The sequence below is a fragment of the Lemur catta genome, chromosome 1 (genome assembly GCF_020740605.2).
Source record: "Lemur catta isolate mLemCat1 chromosome 1, mLemCat1.pri, whole genome shotgun sequence".
Taxonomy (NCBI): Eukaryota; Metazoa; Chordata; class Mammalia; order Primates; family Lemuridae; genus Lemur; species Lemur catta.
In genome coordinates, this window is record NC_059128.1 from 174,038,311 (window position 1) to 174,065,457 (window position 27,147).

The window sequence follows — 27,147 nt, forward strand, 5'->3', positions numbered from 1 at the left end:
AGTAAGTATGATGTCTTGTACATCCTATGAACTCAAACTGTGGATAAATAAACAAGTAATGTAAAGTCACTGACAACATGGACATATTCACAAAGTGCAATTATCATCTAGAAACACAAACCTTATTGTTAAGCCTCCGGGAAATTCTTCATCAAATAATACTTCAAATAGTACATCAGCTTCTCTATTAGCTGTTAAAAAAGAGAGAGCGAGAGAGAGACACTAAATAGTTATATGACGAAAATTCAGCAGATAAGTGCTTTGAAGCATTTATTTTGAAAATTTAGGATATGATATAAAATATTCTAGATATGAAGAATGGCATAATAATAATACAATGAACATCATGTTAGCTAAGAAACATAATACTAGTGTCTCAGAAGACCATTGTGTCCCAATTCCCAGCTAGGTAACCACTATCTTCAATTTGGCAGTCATGATTCCTATACATTCTTTATACTTTTACTACATATGTACATATCTGAAAATAATACATAGTATTGTTTTATTCACTTTGAAACACTATATACAGGACATCACAAAAAACATATCCTTTTGCAACTTATTTTTATTTGTTTCAACATATTTGTGAGATTTACCCATCTGAGTATGTGTTCATTCAGTTTTCTGGATATATAGTTTTTCTATCTATGGATATACAATAATTTATCCATTCTCCTCCTATTTATGTGATTTCTAACTTTTGTTGCTATCATAAACAATGCTACCACGAACATCGTGTAAATGTGCCATTTATACAAATGAATGTTCTCCAGGGCAAAAGTAAAATTATAGGTCTTAGGGAATGCACTTAAAAAAAAACAGCTTTATTGAGGAATAATTGATATAAGTTGCACATATTTAAAGTATATGTTTTAATGAGTTTTGACATATGTAATTAACCATGAAGCCATCATAAGCAAGATAATCACTCCCAAAAGTCTCCTATGTCCTTTTGTAATCTGAGCCCTTCTTTCCCAGGCAACCACATTTCTAGAATTTTATATAAATGAAATCATATGGTGTGTATTCCATTTTATCTGGTTTCTTTCAGCATTATTATTTTGAGAGCCATATATGTATCAGTAGTTCCTTTCTTTCTTTCTTTTTTTTTTTGAGACAGAGTCTCGCTTTGTTGCCCTGGCTAGAGTGAGTGCCGTGGCGTCAGCCTAGCTCACAGCAACCTCAAACTCCTGGGCTTAAGTGATCCTACTGCCTCAGCCTCCCGAATAGCTGGGACTACAGGCATGCGCCACCATGCCCGGCTAATTTTTTCTATATATATATTTTTAGTTGGCCAGATAATTTCTTTCTATTTTTAGTAGAGATGGGGTCTCGCTCTTGCTCAGGCTGGTCTCAAACTCCTGAGCTCAAACAATCCACCTGCCTCGGCCTCCCAGAGTGCTAGGATTACAGGCGTGAGCCACTGCGCCCGGCCAGTTCCTTTCTTTTTTATAGCTGAGAAGTATTCCATTGCATAGATATCCAAGGATTTATTTATCCATTCAACTGTTGAAGGGCACATAGGCTGATTCAGTTTTAGCTACTGAAGCTGCTATGAAGATTCATGAACAAGGCTTTGTGTGGATTTAAGCCTTCAATTCTCTTGGGTAAACACCTTAGAATGGTTGGGCCCTATGGTAGATCTATGTTTAGCTTTTTAAGAACCTACCAAACTGCTTTCCAAAGTGGCTGTATCATTTTACATTTCTGCTGGCAATACAGGAGAGTTCTATTTGCTTCAGATCATTGCTGTCACTTGGTATGGTCACTCTTTTTAATCTTGGTAATTCCAGTTGGTGTTTGGTAATATCTTACTGTGCTTTTAATTTGTATTTCCCTAATGACTATTGATGTTGAGCATCTTTTCATGTGCTTATTCACCATCCATATAACTTCTGTGGTAAATGTTTTTTTTTGTTGTTGCTCATTTTAAAAATTGGGTTGTTTGGCTTATTATTAAGTTGCAAACATTCTTTACATATTCTAAATACAAGTATTTTGTTGAATTTATGTTTTGCTAATAGTTTCTTTGTATGTGCCTTGCCTTTTCAATTCTGTAATAGTGTCTTTTGAAGAGTATAAGTTTTTTGTTTTGATAAATCCAAATTATCGATATTTTCTTTTATACATCAGGCTCCTTCTGTGTTATTTATCTTTACCGAATTATAGGTTATTAAAACTTTTACTTAGAAGTTTTATAATTTTACCTCTTACATTTAGGTCTCTGATTAATTTTGAGTGAATATCTGTGAAGGGTGTAACGTAAAGGGCTGTGGTTCATTTTTTGCATATGGTGCCTAATTGTTCCAGCAACATTTGTTAAGAGATTATCCCTTTTCCATCAAATTACCCTGGCACTTCTGTTGAAAAATCAATTGACCATAAATGTATGGGTCTATTTCTGGACTAATTATATTCCACTGATCTATATATCTATCTTTATGCTAATCCACAGTTTTTCATTATTTTAGCTCTATACATTTTGAAATCAGGTAGTGTAAATTTTCCAACTTTGTTCTTCTTCTTCAAATTGTTCTAGCCAGTCTAGAGCCTTTGCTTTCTAAATAAATTTTACAACCTGCTTATCAGTTTCTACAAAACAGGCTGCTGGGATTTTGATCAGAATATCTTTGAAATCTATAAATCAAAACAATTGACATAGTAACAATATTGAGTCTTTTGATCTAAGAACAAGATATATCTTTCCATTAGTTTTGGTCATCTTTAATTTCTGTCAGCAATGTACTGTTTTCCTGTGTACATGGATTTTTTTCCCCTCATCTTTTGTCAAATATATTCCTAAGTAATTAATACTTCTTGATGCTATTATAAGTGGTATTTTTTAAAATTTCAATTTTTGACTGTTCACTGATAATATGTAGAAACACAACTGATTTTTGTACACTGATGTTATATCCTGCAACTTTGCTAAACTTACTAGTTCTAGTAGCTTTACAAACTTTAAGTTTACCAGAAATTATTATCAGTGTTAGGAGAATTCTCACTGTTCTATATCCTTGGTATATTTTCAGAGACTGATAATTTTTATTAAAAATCTTCCATAACTTATAATTAGGTATATGAAATCATTTATTCTTATTTGCCTTTCTTTCCATATGACATATAAACAATATACTTAGTTCAAGTACCTACATATGGCACTACTTCTATTTTGAGAGTTTTTAAAGAAACAATTGGAGAGATTTTTTTTAAACCCAATTGGAGTGACCCAACTGGAGTGATTTCTCTGATAGGTCTGCTGTTTGTTTAAACTTTAAATGGACTCATTTTATTTAAATACATTTATCTAAAAAGGAAACATTTATCATTACCATAAATGGAAAATCAGTATCACTTGCCATAAATAAAAGGTCATTATGAAAAGAAATTTGATGAAAACAAAACAGTGTTAATTAAGTTCTAGATGAATTCTGGTTTTGCTTTTTTCTGTTACAGATAAGTGTTAGTTGTCAGGGGCTCATGTCAAATGGAGTCTTTCTTCTTAAAATAATTAGAATTAAAGTAGAATATAAAAGAATTGCTCTATGATCAATATTATTTAATTAGCTACCCCTTATCCCACTTAAAATCATCTCATGGATACTGGAATATGTCGTGCAGTTTGGGAGACACTTGTCTAAGATATTTATGATGGTTAATTTTATGTGTCAATTTGATCAGGCTGTGGTGCCCAGTTGTTTGGTCAAACACTCATCTACATGCTGCTGTGAAGGTATTTTTAAGATGTGATTTAAATTAGTAGACTTTGAGTAAAGCAGATTATCTTCCATAATGTGGATGGCCCTCAGCTAATCAGTTGGATGGAGGTCATAAAAGAAAAGATTGAAGACCCCAAAAAGGAAGAAATTCTCTCTTCAGACTGCCTTTGGACTTAAGGCTGCAATATCAACTCTTGCTGGAATTTCCAGTCTGCCAGCCTGCCCTGCAGATTTTGGAGTTGTCAGTCCCTACAATCATGTGAGTCAATTCTTCAAAATCCATCAATCCATCTTACTCTCTCCATTCTATTGGTTCTGTTTATCTGGGGAACCCTGACTATAAAATATTTGATACTATGCTAGCCACTGTAGGGGATTAGGGGTTACTTCCTCCATCCCCAGAGTCCCTCATTGCCTAGTTTAAACAGGTCTGCAGAGTTCATCCATCTTCCACCACCTAGTTGTACCTTTCAGTGTGATCCCCTTTTTTTTTTTTTTTTTGAGGCAAGGTCTCCCTCTGTTACCCTGGCTAGAGTACAGTGACATCATCATAGCTCACTGAAACCTCACATTCCTGGCTCAAGTGATCCTCTTGCCTCAGCTTCCTGAGTAGGTGGGACCACAGGTGTGGGCTACCACGCTTGGCTAATTTTTCTATATTTTTTGTAGAGATGGGGTCACACTCTTGCTCAGGCTGGGTCTCAAACTCCTGACCTCAAGCGATCCTCCCGCGATCCTCCCACTCAGCCTCCCAAAGTGCTAGGATTGCAGGCATTAGCCACCATACCTCAATGTGACACTTATATTTAAAATTGAAACCCATGAAAGTAAGGCTCAGTAAAAGGCAGGAGTTTCTCCTCTTAAGGTTTAAGGCACACCTTTTAGGTTTCCCTTTCCTGTCTGGAAGAAGGCCACTTCCTCAAAAGGTTATTGACAGGAGGAATATTGAGACCCTTCAGGGGAGAACTCACTGGATATGAAGTCTCTCAGGTGAAAGATTCCCCTTCCCATTCCATGTCCATGGCAGACAAAGTTAATCAATGAATGACAGAGCTCTTTTTGACTTAGTGTACGTGTAGCCTTAAAATCCTTATCAAGTCAAGATTCCAGGACGCCATTACTACTGATAGGAGTTATCAGAAGGAAACCTCTATTATGTTATCAGGACAACCTAATTAGAATATCATCAATAAGTTCAATATTTGTACAGCAGAGGCAGGGGGTTGAACAGATAACAGCAGGAGGTTTGTTCCACTATACCCATCTATCTGACCCTTACCAGGCCTAGCCCAGAACTTGACCCTCCTCTTCTCCATCTACTGCATCTGGAAATATATCCAAAAAATTAAAAAAAAGAATCGGAAAAAAATTCTCTTTTAGAAGTAGGTGGGCTGGAAAGACCTGAAGAGGATCAGCAGATAGAAAATGTGCAGAACCACTGTTCAAAGTTAGGTGGCGATTAGTGGACAGAGTTCAAATCCTAGCTCTGCCACTTATCTATGTAAACATAGGCAAGTTACTTAATCCCTCAGGTGTGGAAATAAGCCCATCTCTCAGGTGGTTGTGAGGGTTAAATACCAAACGTTTAAGTGCCTGGCACACTGTTGGCACTAAATATGCAGTTCTCTTAGGCTCATGGCCTGCCTGTTCTTCCTACTTTCGGGATGGTGACACCAAAACATTGGGTGCCTGGGACATGGAAGGACAGTGCTGCCAGCACTAACACCCCTTGGTGCATGATGCTGCTCCATGCTGAGGTTGAGTTTTTTTTGGAATCTGTGCTACAAAGCTGATCATTCCAGTTATCTCTTTGGGGCATATTTAGATCATTAGCTGCTTCTTCCCTTTTTTCTCCCCTTTTATTTTTTTTATTATGGTAAAAAACACAAAAAATTACCATTGTAGCCATTTTTAAGTGTATAGCATGGTATACTAACACTATGTACATTATTATGCAACAGATTGATACATGTCTGTTTTACATATTTATAATCTTGTATTTATAAAATTCAAATTAATATGCACATTTAATTCTTAAATCTTTTAACTGTAAATGACATCATGTTTGTTTATTTCTTCACAGAAGCTAAGAGATTACCATGGAAATAAAGGGAAAGCTCTGAACAAGATAAGACAAAAGTCTAACTAAGGAGAAGTGATGAAAATTTTCTATCAGTTTCATGAAAACATATGTATACCAACCAAGATCTTGTATAATTTTAATGTGATATATATATAAACTATCAAATTATCAGCAGCCCATTCTCAACTTCTTTGAATCACTTCCTAGATGATTACAAAGACTTTTCTCTGAAAAGTATAACTTAAAAAAAAACCTAAAACATAAAACGATTTAGTTTTTTCCTGATTTATAATTGCTTTCTGCTGATACATAAAAAACACAAATTTTTGTATTACTTTACAATATAAATGTACTTGAATACATATCAAGTGTTGAGATATTACCCCCTTTAATTCCTATGATGGTGCCCCGAAGGCCAACTGGAACTGAGAAGTTCTCTCTCACATTTACAACACGATCAAAGAGACGAAATTCTGCGTCCCGGTCAGGAATGACTCCATGTTGCTGTTCTAAAGGCTGAAGAGAATAAAACTATTAATTCATTTTGAAAAAAGTTTTCCTACTAATACACTGAAAACATTTTTGTTCCTTTCATCCTTTCAGAGTAAAACCAACAACTCTGAAATCTTTAATAGGAAACTTACTCTGTACAGCAAATGGGGCTTCACAGTCACTCGTACTTTCTTATTACTCTTTCTTTGCTGTGGAAAAAAGAAAATTTTAAAAATATTTTGAATATATAAAATTATAAAATCATTGAATTATTCACTACTTTAACATGTCTGAATTTAAGAAAGCCAAATGAAATAATTAACTTTAAGTGTATTAAAAGTTCTGCAGCTGCAGCAAGGAGGAATAAAATGAACATTTATAAAATGCCTGTAGCCTAATTATTATTATTATTATTTTTTGAGACACAGTCTCACTCTAAGACAGTACAATTGGTGCCCACTGACAACAGCAAAAGGAAAGAATATGAGAAGAGATTTAAAGGAACTTAAAAAATCAGGCACAAGAACTATGCCTGTCGTACTGTAAAAGCAATCCATATGTGCTAATAGATCTCTAGGCATTATTACACTACAGCACTGATGAGAGTACATAGCTATCAAAACTGATTCATTAGGCAAAGGAATAAGCTGAGTAATTTTCATAATAGTTTCCAACCCACACCTAATGTATGAGAAGTTTGGAGATTGGCTACTCAAAATATGGTCACCTGGGAGCTTGTTGGAAATGTGGAATCTTAAGCCTCATCCTAAAACTGCTAAACCAGAACTAATATTTTCACAAGATCCCCTAGTGATTTGTTTGCACATTAAAATTTGAGAAACACTGCTCTAGAGGTGGAACCCAGAATGTATGTTTTTTAAAAAGTCCCGCAATAATTTTAATAATTAGCTCAGTTTGGAAACCACTGTCCAATTAGAAAACTGATACTTTTGATGATGATTCTGTGTTATAAAGAAAAGTTTAAATTATCTTCACAAAGTTGTATCTATTTTTTAGATTTTTTTCTTTTTATTTATTACCCTAGTAACATTATAACACTAAAAGGTAAAAAAAATCACTCATAACTGCACCTTCTTGATACATTAACAGGTTTTTAAAAAAATTCCTGTTTTATCCATATGCATATATTAAAAATGTCATAATCAAAATACTAGACTACAACTTTGTATGTGTACCTTGCTTGCAAAGTAAAGACAGAATGTGCAAAACTTTAAGCATCCAAATGCCTTAAAAATTGGAAGCTTAAAGTTTTAAGTGTTTGTTAACTGGAAAACTTACTTCAAAAACAAAACCAGGCCGGTCGCGGTGGCTCACGCCTGTAATCCTAGCCCTCTGGGAGGCCGAGGCGGGTGGATCGCTCAAGGTCAGGAGTTCGAGACCAGCCTGAGCGAGACCCCGTCTCTACCAAAAATAGAAATAAATTATCTGGACAACTAAAAGTATATATACAAAAAATTAGCCGGGCATGGTGGCGCATGCCTGTAGTCCCAGCTACTCGGGAGGCTGAGGCAGTAGGATCACTTAAGCCCAGGAGTTTGAGGTTGCTGTGAGCTAGGCTGATGCCATGGCACTCACTCTAGCCTGGGCAACAAAGTGAGACTCTGTCTCAAAACAAAAAAACAAACAAAAAAAACAACAAAACCAAAGAAATAGATTTCACTCTACATTGGAAGACAAAAAGAAATACAGGCTTTCTATCCTCAGCTGTATACCAGTGGCCTTTCAAAAATCGAACTCTTGGCTCTGAGCCATATATTGTTTTCCTAGAGAGGTAAAGAGTCATCTGGTGAGGATTTTCTAGTCTGTAATTTCAGCTCTTCAGTAATGAAAGGTAGTCTTACTAATAATTTATCTAATGAAGGAAAATAAACTATCCAACAAAAAGTAAGGGAAATAAACTCATAGCACATAATTGCCCACTGGAAGAGAAAATTAACAACAAAACTACCCCCTTTGTTTTGTTTAATTAAAACACCAGTGGCCTAACTCATATCTCTAAGAATTTCATTTGCTCAGCCTTGAAGAGCCCTAAGTGGACATTAGGGATGTGAACTCCCCTCTATAGCTCTCTACCTCAGTTCCTGCCAGAAACACATTTCAAGGACTGAGATAAGCTGGCCTTACAGAGAAAAGAGAAACATAAACAGCACCTGCAACAGCTTTGCAGCTGCTTCTGTTATCAGTATGCTGAAGCAGAGGGAAAAAAACCCATTTTCACCCTATAAAACTCCAGACAGCTTTTCCTCAACTGCCTGGCACTTCCCTTCTTTTCTCTCCCTCCCTCCCTCCCTCCCTTCCTTCCTTACTTTTCTTTCTCTCTCTCTCTCTCAAAAATAAACTTTTATATATCCTAACCTCTGCATGAAAAATCTTTCTTTCTTTTTTTTTTTTTTTTGAGACAGAGTCTCATTCTGTGGCCCAGGGTAGAGTGCCGTGGCATTAGCCTAGCTCACAGCAACCTCAAACTCCTGGGCTTAAGCGATCCTACTGCCTCAGCCTCCCGAGTAGCTGGGACTACAGGCATGCGCCACTGTGCCCAGCTAATTTTTTCTATATATATATTTTTAGTTGGCCAGATCATTTCTTTCTATTTTTAGTAGAGACAGGGTCTCACTCTTGCTCAGGCTGGTCTCGAACTCCTGAGCTCAAACAATCCGCCTGCCTCGGCCTCCCAGAGTGCTAGGATTACAGGCATGAGCCACCGCACCCGGCCTGAAAAATCTTTCTTACTAGGTGCATGAGCACCTTTCCACCTTTTCAAGTATGTGATAAGAGAATTTAAATAATAATAATAATTAATATTACCAGCTAAGCATTATTAGGCATTTCAATAATAGCTAGGCATTATTAGAAGGAGTTTACATGTATTAGCTCAGTCAATCTTTTTGATAACCCTATGTGGTAGGTACTATTTTATTCCCATTTTACCAGTGAGGAAACTAGTTGTGGAAAGGTTAAGTATTTTGCCTAAGATTATAAGTATTGAAAGAGGAATTCAAACTCAGGGGATGGGGTGGGGGTGGTGGCTTTAGAGTCCAGGTTTTAACTTACTGTAGTATTATTAATAGTTCAGGCCAGGCGTGGTGGCTCACACCTGTAATCCTAGCACTCTGGGAGGCCGAGGCAGGTGGATTGCTCGAGGTCAGGAGTTCGAGACCAGCCTGAGCAAGAGCGAGACCCCGTCTCTACTAAAAATAGAAAGAAATTATCTGGCCAACTAAAATATATATATAGAAAAAATTAGCCAGGCATGGTGGCGCATGCCTGTAGTCCCAGCTACTGGGGAGGCTGAGGCAGTAGGATCGCTTGAGCCCAGGAGTTTGAGGTTGCTGTGAGCTAGGCTGACGCCACGGCACCCACTCTAGCCCAGGCAATGGAGTGAGACTCTGTCTCAAAAAAAAAAAAAAAAAAAGTTCAAACAAGAGAACACTGTGTTAGCAAAGCAATATCATTTGAATAAAAAGGCAAATTTGTGAGGAATAAAATCAAAAGTTAAAAAAAAGCAATACAATCAATCCATTTTCTATTGCACCAAGATAGGGGATCAAAATAGATAAAATAGACAGTTCTACTACAGAAGTTTATTGCTTTTCAAAAGCAAGAGATAAAATATAGGAGAGATTGAGATTTCAAAAATTTTTAATAACAGGGCCGGGCATGGTGGCTCACGCCTGTAATCCTAGCCCTCTGGGAGGCCGAGGCGGGTGGATCGCTCAAGGTCAGGAGTTTGAGACCAGCCTGAGCGAGACCCCGTCTCTACTAAAAATAGAAAGAAATTATCTGGACAACTAAAATATATATATATATATAGAAAAAATTAGCCGGGCATGGTGGCGCATGCCTGTAGTCCCAGCTACTCGGGAGGCTGAGGCAGTAGGATCGCTTAAGCCCAGGAGTTTGAGGTTGCTGTGAGCTAGGCTGACGCCACGGCACTCACTCGAGCCCGGGCAACAAAGCGAGACTCTGTCTCAAAAAAAAAAAAAAAAAAAATTTAATAACAGAATGAGTGAATAAGACAGTACATTTAGAAGTGATTCTGTAAAAGTGAATTAAATTTTTATGTTCTATGAAAAAATGAACTGTCATTAAAGAATGTAATTAGAACAGGAACAAATAGGGGATTAACCTTATTCTCAGTCAAACTTCCTATTGTGACTAGAGTCACAAAATAGTAACTCTTAAAATTAGAAATACTACAGGGATATAAAATTTAAATGCTATGACTTCTGTGTATTAAAGTACCTATATATTTATTCAGGTACTTTAATAAAAATATATTTATTAAACTTATTAATGGCCACTGGAAATGGTTAGAACACTTTTAAAATTATAGGATTGTATGACAGTAATTAGAATCACTGAGTATATATTTTATTTGACTCAATCAAATAAATTATTTGTGAAATAATATACAGTCCATTTAACTTCACATTTCATCAACAATCTTGGTTATTGAAAGTTAGTACCTTGCACTTTTCAACTTCTTCCTCAATTTTCTCAACAATAGCTGCATCCAGAATTTGTAAATCACAAGAAGAACGAGACAAAGTACTGACAGGATGTCCTTTTAGCCAAGTAATAATTTCTTGCACTTTCTCAGCACTACAGTAAAAACAATAATTTTTTTTATATTGATTAAAACTTTGAGGGCTTATATAAAAGGCCTAACATAAACCTTCTGAGGGCTATGAATTATAAAAGACATCAAATTTATATAATTAATAATTACTGAACTTAATTGGGACTGATTATAAATTCAATATAAATATGAATATGTTCCCTCTCAGTAATAAAAGATCATAAAGTTATTTTTAAAGTATTTATTGATATAAACAAAATAAAATTTTTAATCTCTTATAGCAAAAATGAAACAATACAAAATAAGAAACAAGGTAACAAGAAATTCTTGAAAAATTAGTTATACCTCTCATTGGAAACACTAAGTTGAACTATGAGGCAATAAATACCACAAATCTAGCTTACCCATTCTCATTTTCTCCAGGCCAGATGTCATCTTCATAGAAAACATCCTCTTGGCTATTTTTGGCTATATAACTGAATAGTTCTGGGGCTCTAGCCAAACAAAGAAAAATACTGTTATAAAATATATATGGCTAACTTCACATAAATATCCTATGAAATAATTTTGGATCCTAAGGGGATATATAAAGCATATTGAGTACCAATTATTATAATATTAATAAGGGATAATATTAATAAAGGATAGAGAGTAAAAGATTTGAAAGTCAGAGTATTCCTAGACCCTCAAAAAACTCCCACTGAGTTCAATTCATAAACTTACAATAAACTTCAATTACTGACTCTATCATCTTCAAATATGATGTAAGTGATGGACAAAAAATAATATTAGAGGTTCATTTTCTAATTTTCACAACAAAGCTGGAGCACTCTATAATATAGCTAAGTTTCTTCTGATATTCCTCAAAACTCCATTTCTTTCTGAATACTACAGAACTTTCAGGTACATACAGCAGATTGAACACATGTGGTTATCTTTGGTTCCTCTCTAATCCAATAAAAGGACAGTAAAATATGAAAAAGGGCATATACCTAAAAGGGGGAAAAGAGAGGCAGAGGATATGATGGCATATATAAGTCGTTAACAAAATTTTAGAAATTAGAAACTGGATGGATGGGCGTTAACTGATTTGACAGATTAGAACAAGCTGAATCCTAAACCACCAGTAGGGGAAGTCAAAAAGAAGCAAATTGATTGGAACCATAGAACTCTGCAAAAGTTCTGGAATCACAGGCTGCAAGGTACATTTGAAGGCTGTAGGGTGGAGTGAGGTTTGGTGAGATTTTAGTTGAAAATGTGTATGACAAGCAGTTAGTGTATCATGTGGTTACTTGCCTACCCTCTCAGCATAAGACCTGTAGCTTATATCTTGGAGAGGTCAAATAGATGTTCTAGCCTTGGGTATACCAGGCACAAGTAGTTGCAGGTGAGGGGGGCACAAGGAGGAGAGGATAGGTGTCATGTTGAAAACAGGGAATTAATGAAAGCATAAATACTACACAATGTGTTGCCAGGAAGCATAATGTCTCTAGGGAGCAGGCTCTGAGATGGATATAAGCATGCAGGAAGTTTAGCAGGGAGTGCTTCTGGGATATCAACACCTGTGGATAAGAGGGGAAAAGAAGGAAGCAGAATTGGGCACAGGGAGAAAGCTGAGCTGTAATTAACTCTCAATGAATTCCTTGGGCAACCCCACAAAGATCTCACACCACGATGACCCTTCAACTTGTCCTGAATTGGGGCAATCGGGTTGGCTAGACCTTTACACCTTCTTATAGATTGGGCATTGGATCTGTGGTTGTTGTGGGAAGAGGATGTAACTTTGTGTGAAGCAGGTCTAGGCAATTCCTGGAGAGAGTTCACAGCTGAGGGCTGTCAGAAAGCAGCACTTCTGCTGCCAGGGGAATGGGTCTTTCAGTATTTAAAAGAGATCCTGAAAACCAGTATCCACTAGGAGTAATACTCCCTGTCCTTGGCTAATTTCCAGAATACTGGCAGTCAGTTTTGTCCCCGATATCCTTTCCCCAAGGAAAAGGCGGGAGGATACCTCTCTGGGAAAGAAAAGATATACATACAGGTGCACTAATGTCCAATCAGCTTATTAGAGTCTCATTTATAAACATAATTAGATACCAAAGAATTGACAGACAAGTTAAAAAATATCTTTAACATGAAAGAAAGACCAAATCAAACAGAAAAAAATAAGAGAAATTTGGAGAAAACAGAAAACACAAAGAATAGAAGAAAAAAATCTAGAATTACTATCTTCAGAGAAATAAAAAACATTCCATTCATTATGAGAACAAGATGTTATAAAAAAGGAATAGCTAGAGAATAAGGACACACTTTTTGAAATTAAAGATAATTAAACAGCAATTTTAAAATGATGGAAGATAAGATAAAGTTAAAGAAACTTCCCAGAGTAGAAGTATAACAATATAGACAATGGATGAGAAGATAATTAAGAGGATCAATCCAGAAGGTCTAAGATCTAATTAACAGGATTCCCAGAAATGGAGAACAGAAAAAATGGTGAGGAAATTATCAAAGAAATAATACAAGAAAGTTTCTCAGAATTGGAAGGGCATGAATTTCAAGCCTCAATGGGCTGAACAGCAGAAGGAAAGAAAAAAGACCCATACCAAGGCACACATCATCACATTATTAAACATCAGTAGCAAAGGAAAACCTATATAACGGCTACAATGAACACTCTCTGGGTGATGGGCACACTTACAATCCTGACTCAAGCATTACAAAAGTGATCCTTGTAACTAAAAACATTTGTACCCCCATGATACTTTGAAATAAATTACAAAACAGGGGGAAATCCTAAAAAGTTTCAGAAAATGACAATAGATCACATACAAAGATTCAGAATCAGAATGGCACAGGATTTATCAATTGTAATACTGAAAACAAGAAGAGAATGGAACAGTGCTTTCAAAATTCTGAGGGCAAATAATCTCCCATCTAGGATTCTACACTCAGGAAGTTACCAATTATATGTAGGAGAAGAATAAGGACATTTTCAGATATGCAGGTTTTCTCAGGAAGCTACTTGAGTAAGTGTTCCATCAAAACAGAGACATAAATAAGAAAGAGTAAGGCATGAGAGCCAGAAAATGGAAGAATTCTATACAGAAGAATGGTGAAGAGAATTCCTGCAGAGGAAAACTCCAGAATAAGAGCTGAGCAATCAGTTCAAACTGAAGCAGGAAGATAGAAGGTCTTAGGAGGAAGTCTCCAAGAAGAAAATGGAACCAAGAGATCACCTGATCTGTTTGACCATATTGAGTTTTATAGCTATGGTACAGAGGTTAGGGCTGAAAACTAGTTATGTGAACACACATAATAAGGAAATGAAAAGACAGCAGAGAAAACAAAAATGTGTGTAAGAAAGCAAATGTAATCATAATACCTACAAGGTCCAGCTATGAACATTTACTTTATCACCATTAAGTAAACCTCTAATACAGATTTAATCAAAAATTCTGATAAAACTTTGGTGAGATGGGAAAATGTACATGTGTGAGGGAATTGAGATTGGTGGTAACAGAAGAGAGCTACAGCTCATAGTGGGAAAGTCTCTCATAGTAGGAAATCCATGAATACATCAAGTTGAAAAATGAAGAAAAGGAGTTTTAAATATGACCTTTTAAAAAACATGTGAGTAGAAGAAACAAATTTACAGATGGTAACATGGGATTGAATTGTACTGTTGCCTGCCTCAAAAGATATAGAATGTGACTTTATTTGGAAATAGACTTTTTACAGAGGCAACAAAGCAAAATGAGGTCATTAGGGTAGGCTCTAATCCAATATGACTGATGTGAAAATTAGGACACAGAGGCAGACACAAAGATGAAAGATAATGTGAAGACACACAGTGAGAACACATGTGAAGATGGAGGATCGGAGTGACGCACTGACAAGTCAAAGAACACACAAGGCTATGAGAAGTTAGGAGAGAGGTGCTGCTTCCTTAGTGCCTTTCAGAGGGACAATCAGCCTGCTGACACCTTGATTTTGACTTTTGGTCACCAGAACTGTGAGCAATAAATTTTTGTTGTTTAAGCCACCCAGTCTGTGATACTTGTTATGGGAGCCCTAAGAAACTAATACAAGGATCGTCAAATATAAGGTTAGAAACCAGTGGAACAATGGAAAGAACATTAAATTGTGAATCAGAAGTGAACATGCTTCCTGTAAATCTTTGTCACTATCACTAAGTAACTCAGTTCACTTTGCTACTCAGTTTTTTCATTTTTATAACGAGAAGTTGAGTCTTGTTGATTTCTTAGATCATTGCAGCAATAAAATTCAATCATTCTAGGATGGGCTTGGTGGCTCATGCCTGTAATCCCAACAGTTTGGGAAGCCAATGTGGGAGGATCAGTTGAAGCCAGGAGTTCAAGACCAGCCTGAGCAAAATAGTAAGACCCTGTCTCTACAAAAAATAGGAAAAATTAGCCAGGTGTGATGGTGCATGACTGTAGTCCCAGCTACTTGGGAGGCTGAGGCAGGAGGATGGCTTCAGTCCAGGAATTTGAGGCTGCAAGTGAGCCATGATCATGCTACTGCACTCCAGCCTAGGCAACAGAGCAAGACCCTGTCTCTAAAAAAATAAGCAAATTAAAAAAAAATTCTAGGATAGTAGCCTGTCCAGTTATAGTTGTAAGACTCAGGAAAATCCACTATGCCAAGAACTGTTATGTTTATTCATGCCAGTTCTCTGAGAGGCACGCAGAGCACTGAATAATTTATGACAGTAAATTAAGGAAAATTTTAACTAAAAGGAGGCCAATTCTCATTATTCTTTTTCTTTTTAAAAACATAACTACCATATCTTCCTACTCTATTTTAGTTAATAGCTGTGATATTCCATGACACAAAATTCAGTTTCTATGTAAAATAACATTTTACCAAAGGAAATATTTTTCCTCTAAAACTGATGTCAGGCAAGGCAATATAAGTAGCACATTCCTAAGATCTTGGATGCCTAGTAGGATCTTGCTAGGCACTTACCTCTCTAAGTACTCTGCAAGAAGTTGTTCTGCTGCAGATGAATACATCCATTCACTTCCAACTTTTTTGGTATATCCAGGTACCTCCTCATTTTTTTTGTTGAATTTGAGATTTAAACCCACATTTGCTTTATGGTCTCCATGAGGGCTAAATTTAAAACCACACAGACACACACACACACCCACACACACACACACACACACACACATACACACACACACACATTTTAAAATGTTGTTCAAAGAATAAAAAGTTTTGCTTTCAATTCTTAGAAAAGCTGAATTTTGATTGTTCTATATTTTAGTTATTATGGTTGTTTCCAAAGTAGCAGAACTTGAAAAATTAGAAGGCTTCAAAACTCAAGTTAACAAAGCATGTAAATAAATTATATAATTATAGAGGAAAATGAAATAACAAGATGCAAGGAAATATACTATTGAGATTCACACACACCCTGTGATACCTTTTTTCAAGGTTCAATTTGTTAGCTGCTAAAAATAAGAATTGTCTTTCCAACCACCTAAAACACGTGCCATTCAGATGAAAAATCACCATCAGAAGAATTTATGCACAATTTTAAAAGAAAATTCAGAGCAATTAATAAGAGAAAAAAAATACTAAAATATTAAGCATTTAATCTTTATCATTTTTCTGCCACTTTAATTAAATTTTTCTAACATAAACTTACTTTCTCCTAGATCCTCTTCCAATAAAAATACTTCCTGTAAACCTTGAAACAAGGTATCCACTCACTCCAAGGCGACTGGCCAACACATATCCTGGGTTGTATTTTATAGAATATTTCTTTAAATATAAAAACAAAAAGGTCAATTATGGAAACACAAGTTTACATTAAATGTTATTTCTTTACCTTTAAAAACTGGAGATAATCAAGACATCACTAACCATTGGATTGTGGCAATATAAGGATTCTCACTTAGATCCATTTCCCCTTTTTTTTTTTTGAAAGGATCTGTAGGCAGAATTTTTCTGCTCCTCTCTCTTTCTCCTTAAACAACAGAATTCCCAAGGATGGATGAAAGGGGGAGGAAATATACAAGACATAAACTCTACTGTAAGTACTCAATGGCAAACTCCACAGGCAAGTTTTTTTTTTTTTTTTTTTTAACTAATTTTCATATTCCAAGTAGTACCTAGCAAAGAAAGTACCTGGGACAAAATGAGGCCTCAATAATTATTATACTGAATTAAGACATAAGTATGTCATCAAAATAGTTGCTACTGAGCAAAATTAAAACTGTCTTTCCTATATGGATATAAGTAATATTTTTCCCCTGATATTTACTGTCATATGAAAGTAACCAGTATGTATAGGCTCATCATTAATAGAGTCAATGAAATGTAACCTTAATTTGAGTATTAAGGGAAGAAATTATGAAGAATATCACACTAAAAAAAAGAAGTATCAGATCACATAATTTTTATCCAGGAAGCAAATGATTCACAAATCCAGCACCAAAAAGGAGAAACTACCATACATTCCTAACATAACGTACACAACAATAACATACATTTATATTATATTCTATATAAATTATATGGATAGTTTATATTCACATCAACATGAATACAAGGAAATTTTATTACCAACAAAGGACAAATTTCTAGAGATTGGTAAAGAAATCAGCCACCAGTATTTTTTATTGATCATGTCTACAATAACCCTCAAATGAATCATTTTTTTGGTGGCCTGGAATATAAAGTTACTATTAAGTAAATATGTTAGTAAAGAATGTAACACAGTTTTTTTCATCAATGTCATCAAATTTAGCAATAATACAATACCAATCAAGTATGCTTTCCAGAATAGATAAGAAGAATTAAGGTAGTAGTTCTCAATCACAAGTAGTACCACTTTCCTATTAAGTATTTGGAAATGTGTAGAGACACATTCAGTTATAATAATTGGCATGGGCTACTAGCACTCAGTGCCCATGGACCAAAGATGCTAACTGTCCTGCCATATCCAGAGCAGTCCTATTTAATGCATAATTGTCCTGCCCTTTACCAACAGTATTCCTTTTAAGAAATACTAGGCTATGCTATAATTAAAAATTAATTAAAATTATCACAAATATCCTATAAAATACAAAATAAATATCTGTTAGCCTTTCTGTTTTTGTTTGAGAAAAATGTAAAAAAAAAAAGAGAGAAAGAAAATACAAAATAAATATCTGAGAACATTGGGGTAGAGAAAGAAGGCAGCATGAGTGAAAGTTAGAGAAAATATGTAAAGAGAAAGAAAGTATACTAGAGGAGGCATGTCCAACAGCACTGTACACTACAAGTGAGCAGGCTCTTCCAGATCTAGAAAAAGCCAGGGATAAAGGAACACAAGTTCTTCTACCTTCAGTGACTCCGAGAAAAAAAACTCCAGCTTCTTTATCTAATGAGCCACTCTCCTGATTTCCTGACTCCGCTGTCTAAATTCCTTCTCCAATAGAGACCTGATGGTAAGATTTTAGGGATGTCTTTGTCTTCCATATATAAAGTTTCCTCAGGGGTCTGCTGATACCTAATACCATAAATTCCACTTCACAGAATATAAAGCTTTAGATTTTACCATTTGTGGAAAAAAAAAAGCCTAAGTAGCAAGAGGTGGTTGTGTATTAACTTCAGCTAAGTCAGTTATCCAATTCGTCAATAAGAACAAATGACAGATCTCAGACCCTTCCCCCTATTTTAACAGGGGAAAAGGAGGTCAGTGAACATCTTCGGAGAAAAAGTCTTGAAAATGGACACTGTGAACTTAAATGCAGTTTCTCAATATTCTTTAGGGTTGAGACTGTTCATTTTTAGCTGGGCAGAGATATACAAACTTTGCAGAAAGGCCACCTGTCACTTGTAACAAAAAAAGTAGGCTTTGAATTATGAAAAGCTTAAAAAACCTAAGTCTGGCTGGGCATGGTGGCTCAAGTCTATAATCCCAGAGCTTTGGGAGGCTGACAGGCAGGAGGATCACTTTAGGCCAGGAGTTCAAGATGAGCCTGGGCAATATATTAATAGCAAGACCTTGACTCTAAGAAAAAAAAAAAATTAGCTGGGAGTGATGGTACGTGCCTGTAGTCCTAGGTACTGGGGTGGCTGAGGCTGGAGGATCGCCTGAGCCCAGGAGTTGGAGGCTGCAGTGAGCTGCAATCATGCCACTAAACTCTAGCTCCAGCCTGGGCAACAAAGAGTGAGACCTTGCCTTAAAAAAAGAACAACAAAACAAAACAAAACAAAAACAAACAAACAAAAGCAACACAAGAAACCCCCCTAAGTCCATTACTAGAGGGTATGCTAATCAATGTGTCTCATAAGTTTGAACACAATAATCCATAACAAACATTATGAATTAACAATGGGATTTCAGTGACGTTTTTTCCTCTAAAGATCTGCATGAAGTCTTGAGAACAGATTCTACACTTATTTTTAAATAATACTTGATGCAACTGTGAAAAAATCTAATCATTATTAAATAAAATATTTGAAATAAATTCAAAGAAGTGGCAAAAATATCCTTCTAACATTTTAAAAGTTTATCAATTCTAAATGAAACAATACAAATTACTATACTCACATGCTGGTTCTGTATTAAAGCATCAAGATTGGGTTCACATGGAATGCTGAAAACTACACGAATCCTACCTTCTGTAATCACGTCGCCTGAATCCTGAACCTTGGATAAAAAAAAAAAAAAATCACAGTATGTTTTAGCCTTTCACTACATTTTATTTTATTTATTTATTTTTGCTTATTTGAACAGTATTTATTATTTCTGAAATATAGTATGACAATAAAGTTAGTGGAGATTCTTTTGGAATTTGTAAGTGGATATAATATTATAAATTTGAGTCATTATATCCTTGCTTTAATAGCTGTTAATCATTCCTTTTTAAATTAACTTTTTATTTGCAAGTAACTTCAAAGTACCAAAAAATTGCAAAAAAAGGTACAAAACACTTGAAAATATTTATCCAGATTCATCCCTTAACATTATAAAGCAAGTGGCTTTAACATTTGCCAATTAATAAAAAATAAAAACAAATGTATGCATGCTTTCTTTAAAAAGTTTTGTACACTGTGTATCAACATACGTATAATTATTTTTCTGAATCCTTTGAGGATGTATTACATAATTCATATCTCTGATCTCTTAAATATTTCAGTGTGTATTTCCTAAGAAGAAGGATATTTCATTGTATAACCACAGCATAGTTATTAAATATATAAATTTACATTGATACAATAAATTTATCTAAGCTATTATCCATATTCCAATTTGTCAGTTGACCTAATAATGACTTTTACAGAACTATTTTCTCCCTCTACTACAAAATCGAGGCTAGGATCAGAGAGTGCATTTAGTTGTCATATCTCTTTTTCTTTTTTGAGACAGAGTCTCACTCTCTTGCCTGGGCCAGAGTGCCGCGGCATCAGCCTAGCTCACAGCAACCTCAAACTCCTGGGCTCAAGCGATCCTCCTGCCTCAGCCTCCCGAGTAGCTGGGACTACAGGCATGTGCCACCATGCCCAGCTAATATTTTCTATTTTTAGTTGTTTCACTAATTTCTTTCTATTTTTAGTAGAGACGGGGTCTTGCTCTTGCTCAGGCTGGTCTCGAAATGCTGAGCTCAAGCAATCCTCCTGCCTCGGCCTCCCAGAGTGCTAGGATTACAGGCATGAGCCACCACACTTGGCCAATTAGTTGTCATATCTCTTTAGCATCCTTTAATCTGGAATATATCCAGAGCTTTTCTTTGTTTTTTGCAACACTGACATGTTGAAGAATACAATTCATCCTTCTCTCTCCACCTTTCCTTTTTTTTAAAAAACAATTCCTCATTTTGGGTTTGTCTGATGCTTTTTTGTAATCAGGTTAAGGTAATAATACATTCTCAGCTAGAATATTGCATAGGTGATGTGTCCTCCTTTGGGTATCACATCTGGAAGCACATAATGTTCATCTTCATCTGTCCCTCAACGTGATACTAACTTTGATCATACTATCAAGATGTTGCTCTTCATTATACAATTACAGTTTTTTTATAATAAACAGTCTGTGGGGAGACACTTTCTAAGACCATGCAAATATCCTGCTATTGATAAAAAAATTCCCCCTAGATTTAGCTTGCAATGATGACTCTTACGTGATTCAATCTTTAGCATAATAGTTGCAAAATGGTTTTCCACCTCCAGCACTCTCTCCACATTTACTCTTGATGTGCTACTGTAAACAAGAGTCCTTTCCTTCCCTATTTATCATCTTATTATTACTGTGGAATCATGAATTATTATTTTTCCCCCAATTGTTTATAATTCATTAATGTACATAATTACCTTGGTACTTAAACTATCCCAGATTTGGCCAGTGGGAGCCCTCTGAACCTAGTTTCTCTGTTCACATGACATGCTCCCATCATTCTTTTGAACACTTCCTTACTTTCTGGTATAACAAGACGTTCCAGGCTCATCTTGTATCTTCCCTGCCCCAGACCTAGAATCACCCATTTCTCTGAGAAGCCCTGGTCCTTTTAGTGGGGTACAGAATTAGAGGTCAAGATCTGGGTGTTACATGTGTTCATTGTTACTGGGGTGTCTTTGCTTCTTATCCTTTTGAGCAAATAGAGCTAGAAAATAGGCATGTACAGACACAAATACATACAGATACATACATATATACATATACATGTGCCTATATGCACACATATACATACATATATACATATTTCAGAAATAATGAATTCATATCAATACCTCCAAATCTGTCTCTACAGGTTTTTTTTTTTTTTGGTTTCTCCTACTCCATATTTGCATGTACCTTTTTCCATGTAAGACTGCAGCTCCTCAAAACATGAACACATTTATAAATTCACTCAACCCTATATTATATCTAAAATAGTTACAGAACTGCTTCCTCCATACCACCACAACAAACAAACCTTAAAAAGAGAGATGAGGATTTGAATTATTTATCCCCTACCTCCTGAGCTCAAGAATAAAGATATATATCAAATACTATGTTCATAAGTTACATGGATGAATTCTTTCTTATTTTTTCCCCTTTGGTATTACATTTTATTTTGCACCTAAATGAAGTTAAATAATTATATTAACTTGAAACCAGAAAGAAATTTAAGTAATAAAAACTGCAACTAACTTCTCCAGTGCAGCCATAATAGGGGGTTCCCAGCATAAAGACCATACTTCTTCGAGGAAACAAATCATCCAATGTTTTGATATTGGAGAAACGGGAATCGAAAGCTCGGATGTCCTATGTAAAATGAAATATAAAAGTAAATCATCACAGTCAAAATTTCTATAGATTGCACATCAAGTTTTTTTCCTATGGGATTATGACCATGCTGTCTGCAAATGTCAAATGTGAAGATTTTCTACATAACACTAGCAGCTAAAATTTAGTGATGAGTTATACACCAGGCATGCTTCTGAGTGCTTCACACATTTATTTAGTTCATTTAATCCTCAAGACCACCCTCTGTGGCAGAGACCATTATTAGCCTCACTTTACAGATGAAGAAACTGGGGCACAGAAGAGGGATGAATCTTGTATAAGGTCATATAGCTAAGAAGCCAACTCAGGCAGTGTGTGTTCTTAATCACTGACTACACTATATTGTATCCCCCAAATTATAAGATCACTACATATTTTTAAAAAATGTCCCCCCCCCATATCTAAGATTACAAACACAAAAGTAACTGCCTTTTATGTTCATTAGCTTATTTATTTAAGGCAAACATTTTTGAATAATAAAAATCTAAAATTCAAGGGTGTAAATTAAAGCTGGGACTTCTTTTAGACACTAAGTCCTTAAAAAACCCCCACAAGAGACAAGTTTCTTAACTGTACACACAGTGAATGAGCATGTAATACTCTTTATAAAGACTAAGGTATTTTGCAAATTACATTAAATAACAATATCTATTATACATTGCTGAATTAGTCTTCTATTTATGAATACATATTAATGATATAGTCTTTTCTTTTCTTTTTTTTTTTTTTTTGAGACAGAGTCTCGTTCTGTTGCCCGGGCTAGAGTGAGTGCCGTAGCATCAGCCTAGCTCACAGCAACCTCAAACTCCTGGGCTTAAGCAATCCTACTGCCTCAGCCTCCCGAGTAGCTGGGACTACAGGCATGCACCACCATGCCCGGCTCATTTTTTATATATATATTTTTAGTTGTCCAGATAATTTCTTTCTATTTTTAGTAGAGACGGGGTCTCGCTCTTGCTCAGGCTGGTCTCGAACTCTTGAGCTCCAGCGATCTGCCTGCCTCGGCCTCCCAGAGTGCTAGGATTACAGGCATGAGCCACCGCACCCGGCCCCCAGTCTTTTCTTTATACAATGTGTACTAGTGCACATTAAGATAAAGTTGAAACTTGATGTAGACTTACTCTGACAATAGTTTGATAAACAAAAGGAACAACTTGTTTTGACCACTGTTTCTCTAGACGAACTTCACCATTTTGATTTATTTGATATTTACGCCCTGTGAGTAACTGAGCATACACAACTGCAGATGTTTCATTTATTATTATTCCTTTTCTTCTCAGGTAGCTAAGAGAAAGAATAAAAAAGAAATATACATATGAATGAGTACATATATATTCTAGGATGATAATCATCTAAACTATCAACTCACAGTCAAATGCTTAAATAAACTTTAAATAAATAAGCTAGCAGTTCTGGGTGCTTAAGACTTTTTTGCATTATTTATATTACTCTGTGCATATTCCTCTCCCGCCACCCCTTTTATGTGATTAAATGAGAATTCACAGAGCTACAAGAAATTCATGTGTTTCACATCCACTAGGATGGCTACAATCAGAGGATATGGAGAAATTTGAACACTTGTACACTGCTGTTGGGAATGTAAAATGGTGCAGGTGCTGTGGAAAAGTTTGCCAGTTCCTCAAAAAGGTAAACACTGAACTGCCACATGACCCAGCAATTCTACTTCTAAGTATATCCCCACCCCCAAAATTGAAAACAGGCACTCAAAAAAATATTGATACACGAATGTTCATGGCAGTACTATTCGGAATAGCCAAAAAATGGAAACAATCCAAATGTCCACCAATGGATGAATGGCTAAACAAAAGGTGGTCTATCCATACAGTGGAATATTATTTGGCCATAAGAAATAATAAGCACTGACAAATGTTACAATGTTACAACATAAACTTCACAAACATGCTAATTAAAAGAAGCCAGAAACAAAAGGTCATGTATGATTCCATATATATATGAAACATCTAGAATAGGTAAATCCATAGAGACAGAAAACAGATTAGAAGTAACCAGGAGCATTTGGTGGGCCTTTTCAATCTAAAGCAGGGGTCTGCACACTAAAGCCATGGGCCAAATCAACACTGCCTCCTCTTCTTTTAAATAAAATTTTATTGGAACATAGTCATCCATTACCCACTGTCTATGGCTGTTCTTGTGCCACAATGGCAGAGCTGAGTAGCTGTGACAGACACTGTAAAGTCTACAAAGCCTAAAATATTTACAATTTGGCCTTTACAGAAAAAGTTTGCTGACTCCTGATCTAAATATATAATCATTCTTCATCTAAGTGATATTTTCTTATGTCCTTTCCTTTTTTTTTTGAGGTAGAGTTTCACTGTGGTGCTGGGTCATTGCAACCTCAATCTCCTGGGCTCAAGCAATCCTGCCTCAGCCTGCATAGTAGCTGTGACCACAGGCGCGTGCCACCACACCCAGCTTATTTTTTCTATTTTTGGTAGAGACAGGGTCTCACTCTTGCTCAGGCTGGTCTCCTGACTATAAGTGATCCTCCCAGAGTGCTAGGAATACAGATGTGAGTCACTGCACCTGGCCTCCATTTGCTCTTTGCAGAACTCCTATAAGATAGATATTAGAAATTTTGACTATACTCTTCGTCTCCTTATGCTTTCGTAGTATTTGCTGAAGGAATTCCTCAGCTTGATCCTTTAGTTCACTGATTCAATTTTAAGTATGCCCACATGACTATTGAATCCATCTACTGAGCTCATTAACAATCATACTTCAAAATTTTTATAGATATTTATACACAAATATATATATTATATACTATATGCTATATAATACATACTATATATAAAACTACAATCTATAATGTAGTATATAATTATATAATGCCACATTATTACATATATTTTTTCCTATCAGCTTATACTTTAATGATATTGTTCTCTATGGTAGGGTTGGTCTAAAATAAGTCATGTCATCTTGGTCAGAAACAGAAGTTTTCCAGCAAATTTTTGAAACATAACATCTGGCACCATTTCTTAAAAATCCATGGGAATTTTGTCTACCACTTTTACTCAAGTTATTTAGCCAGTAATCCTGGCCAGGCACGGTAGCTCATGCCTGTAATCCTAGCACTCTGGGAGGCTGAGGTGGGAGGATCACTTGAGGTCAGGAGTTGAAGACCAGCCTGAGCAAGAGTGAGACCCATTCTCTATCAAAAATAGAAAAAATTAGCTAGGTGTGGTGGTGCACGTCTTTAGTCCCATCTACTCAGAAGGCTGAGACAGAAGGATTGCTTTAACCCAGAAGTTTGAGGTTGCAGTAACCTATGATGGTGCCACTGTACTCTAGCTGGAGCAACAGAGCAAGACTCTGTTTCAAGAAAAAACAAAAGAAAAGGAAAGGAAATTATGGACCAGTCTCTCTCATGAAAGTAGATGCAAAAGTCCTAAGCAAAATTTAATAGACAAAATCCAATTATATGTAAAAAGGACAATATATCATAACTAAGTGGGATTTATTCCAGAACTTAGGAGTAGATTCATATTGTAAATTCAATGAATGTAATCCATCAGATTAACAGAAAAATCAGATGACCATTTTGACAGATGTAGAAAAGACAGTTGATAAAATCAGTACCAATTAATGAATAAAAATTCTTAACCAGCTAGGAATGGAAGAAAATTTCCTTAATCTGATAAACAACACTGATTTTTACAAACTCTACAGCAATCATTATATTTATTGGTAAATTACTTAACGTTTTCCTCTGAAATTGAGAACGACACCCTAAACCAGTAAGAAAAACTATAAAACTTAACCCAATTTTAAAAAGGGCAAAAGACTTTTAAACCAAAATAAGATACTATTATACCACAGAAATGGCTAAAATGGAAAAGACAGCAATAAATAAGTACTGATGAGGACAGAGATCAATAGAAGTTCTTACAAACTGCTGGTACAGTGTAAATTTATATAACCTCTTCGCAAACCTTTTTGGCAGTGTCTACTAAAGCTTAGTTTAAGCATATGCTATGAAGCAATAATTCCACTCATAGATATATACCCTCAATAGAAATGCAAATATATGTATTCACCAAATGTCCCAAATGAGAAACAACTCAAATTTCTGTCCACAGAATGGATAAATAAATTGTGCTGTATTCAGATAATACTATCATTAGGGAAAATGAATGAAATATAACTACATGTAACAAGTATGAATATTAGAATCATAATATTGACCAAAAGAAGTCAGGCTCAAAAACAATACATTCAGTATGAATCAACTTAATACTGTATGAAGTTCAAAAATAGAAAAAACTAATGTACGGGGCTACAAGTTAAAATAGTTACCCTGGGGGAGGGGAGTAGTGGATGATAATGGCTAGAAGGGTGTACAAGGGGCTTTTTGGGATTATGGTAATATTTCTGTTGGTTACATTATCGTCACAATACATGTAGCATACAAAATATGTGTTAACTGATTGTTTTATCAGTAAGGCTTCTGGTCAGGCTTTTAGTAGTTAAATACATTTTGGGAGCATCAAAGATTACACAGGTATTTTTTACTGCGGGGGCGGGGTGAGGGGGGTCAGTGTCCCTAATGCCCATGTTGTTCAAAGGTCAACTGTTTTATTACTAAAAAATGCTAACATCCATCTGATCCTTCAGGAAGTCATAATCTTTTTTTTTTTTTTTTTTTGAGACAGAGTCTCGTTCTGTTGCCCAGGCTAGAGTGAGTGTCGTGGCATCAGCCTAGCTCACAGCAACCTCAAACTCCTGGGCTTAAGCGATCCTACTGCTTCAGCCTCCCGAGTAGCTGGGACTACAGGCATGTGCCACCATGCCTGGCTAATCTTTTTCTATATATATTTTTAGTTGGCCAGATCATTTCTTTCTATTTTTAATAGAGACGGGGTCTTGCTCTTGCTCAGGCTGGTCTCAAACTCGTGACCTCGAGCGATCCACCTGCCTC

At 35.8% G+C, this 27,147-nt stretch overlaps 1 protein-coding gene across 8 annotated transcripts in view; it reads right to left on the reverse strand.

Annotated features, from left to right (window-relative positions):
* The window catches only part of XRN1 (5'-3' exoribonuclease 1), a 124,220-nt gene that overhangs the window by 42,694 nt on the left and 54,379 nt on the right, over positions 1-27,147 (reverse strand). For 5 of the 8 annotated variants that reach the window (XM_045539379.1, XM_045539383.1, XM_045539381.1 and 2 more), the window contains exons 21-30: positions 23,306-23,468; positions 22,050-22,163; positions 19,470-19,568; positions 16,575-16,690; positions 15,887-16,033; positions 11,302-11,391; positions 10,785-10,920; positions 6,450-6,506; positions 6,189-6,321; positions 122-191 (exon numbers count right to left, since the gene is read on the reverse strand). In XM_045539379.1, coding sequence (XP_045395335.1) covers positions 122-191; positions 6,189-6,321; positions 6,450-6,506; positions 10,785-10,920; positions 11,302-11,391; positions 15,887-16,033; positions 16,575-16,690; positions 19,470-19,568; positions 22,050-22,163; positions 23,306-23,468 — 1,125 coding nt within the window. Of the gene's footprint in view, positions 1-121; positions 192-6,188; positions 6,322-6,449; positions 6,507-10,784; positions 10,921-11,301; positions 11,392-15,886; positions 16,034-16,574; positions 16,691-19,469; positions 19,569-22,049; positions 22,164-23,305; positions 23,469-27,147 lie in introns of those variants that run through there. The other 3 variants (XM_045539382.1, XM_045539384.1, XM_045539385.1) reach the window with 3 other exon arrangements.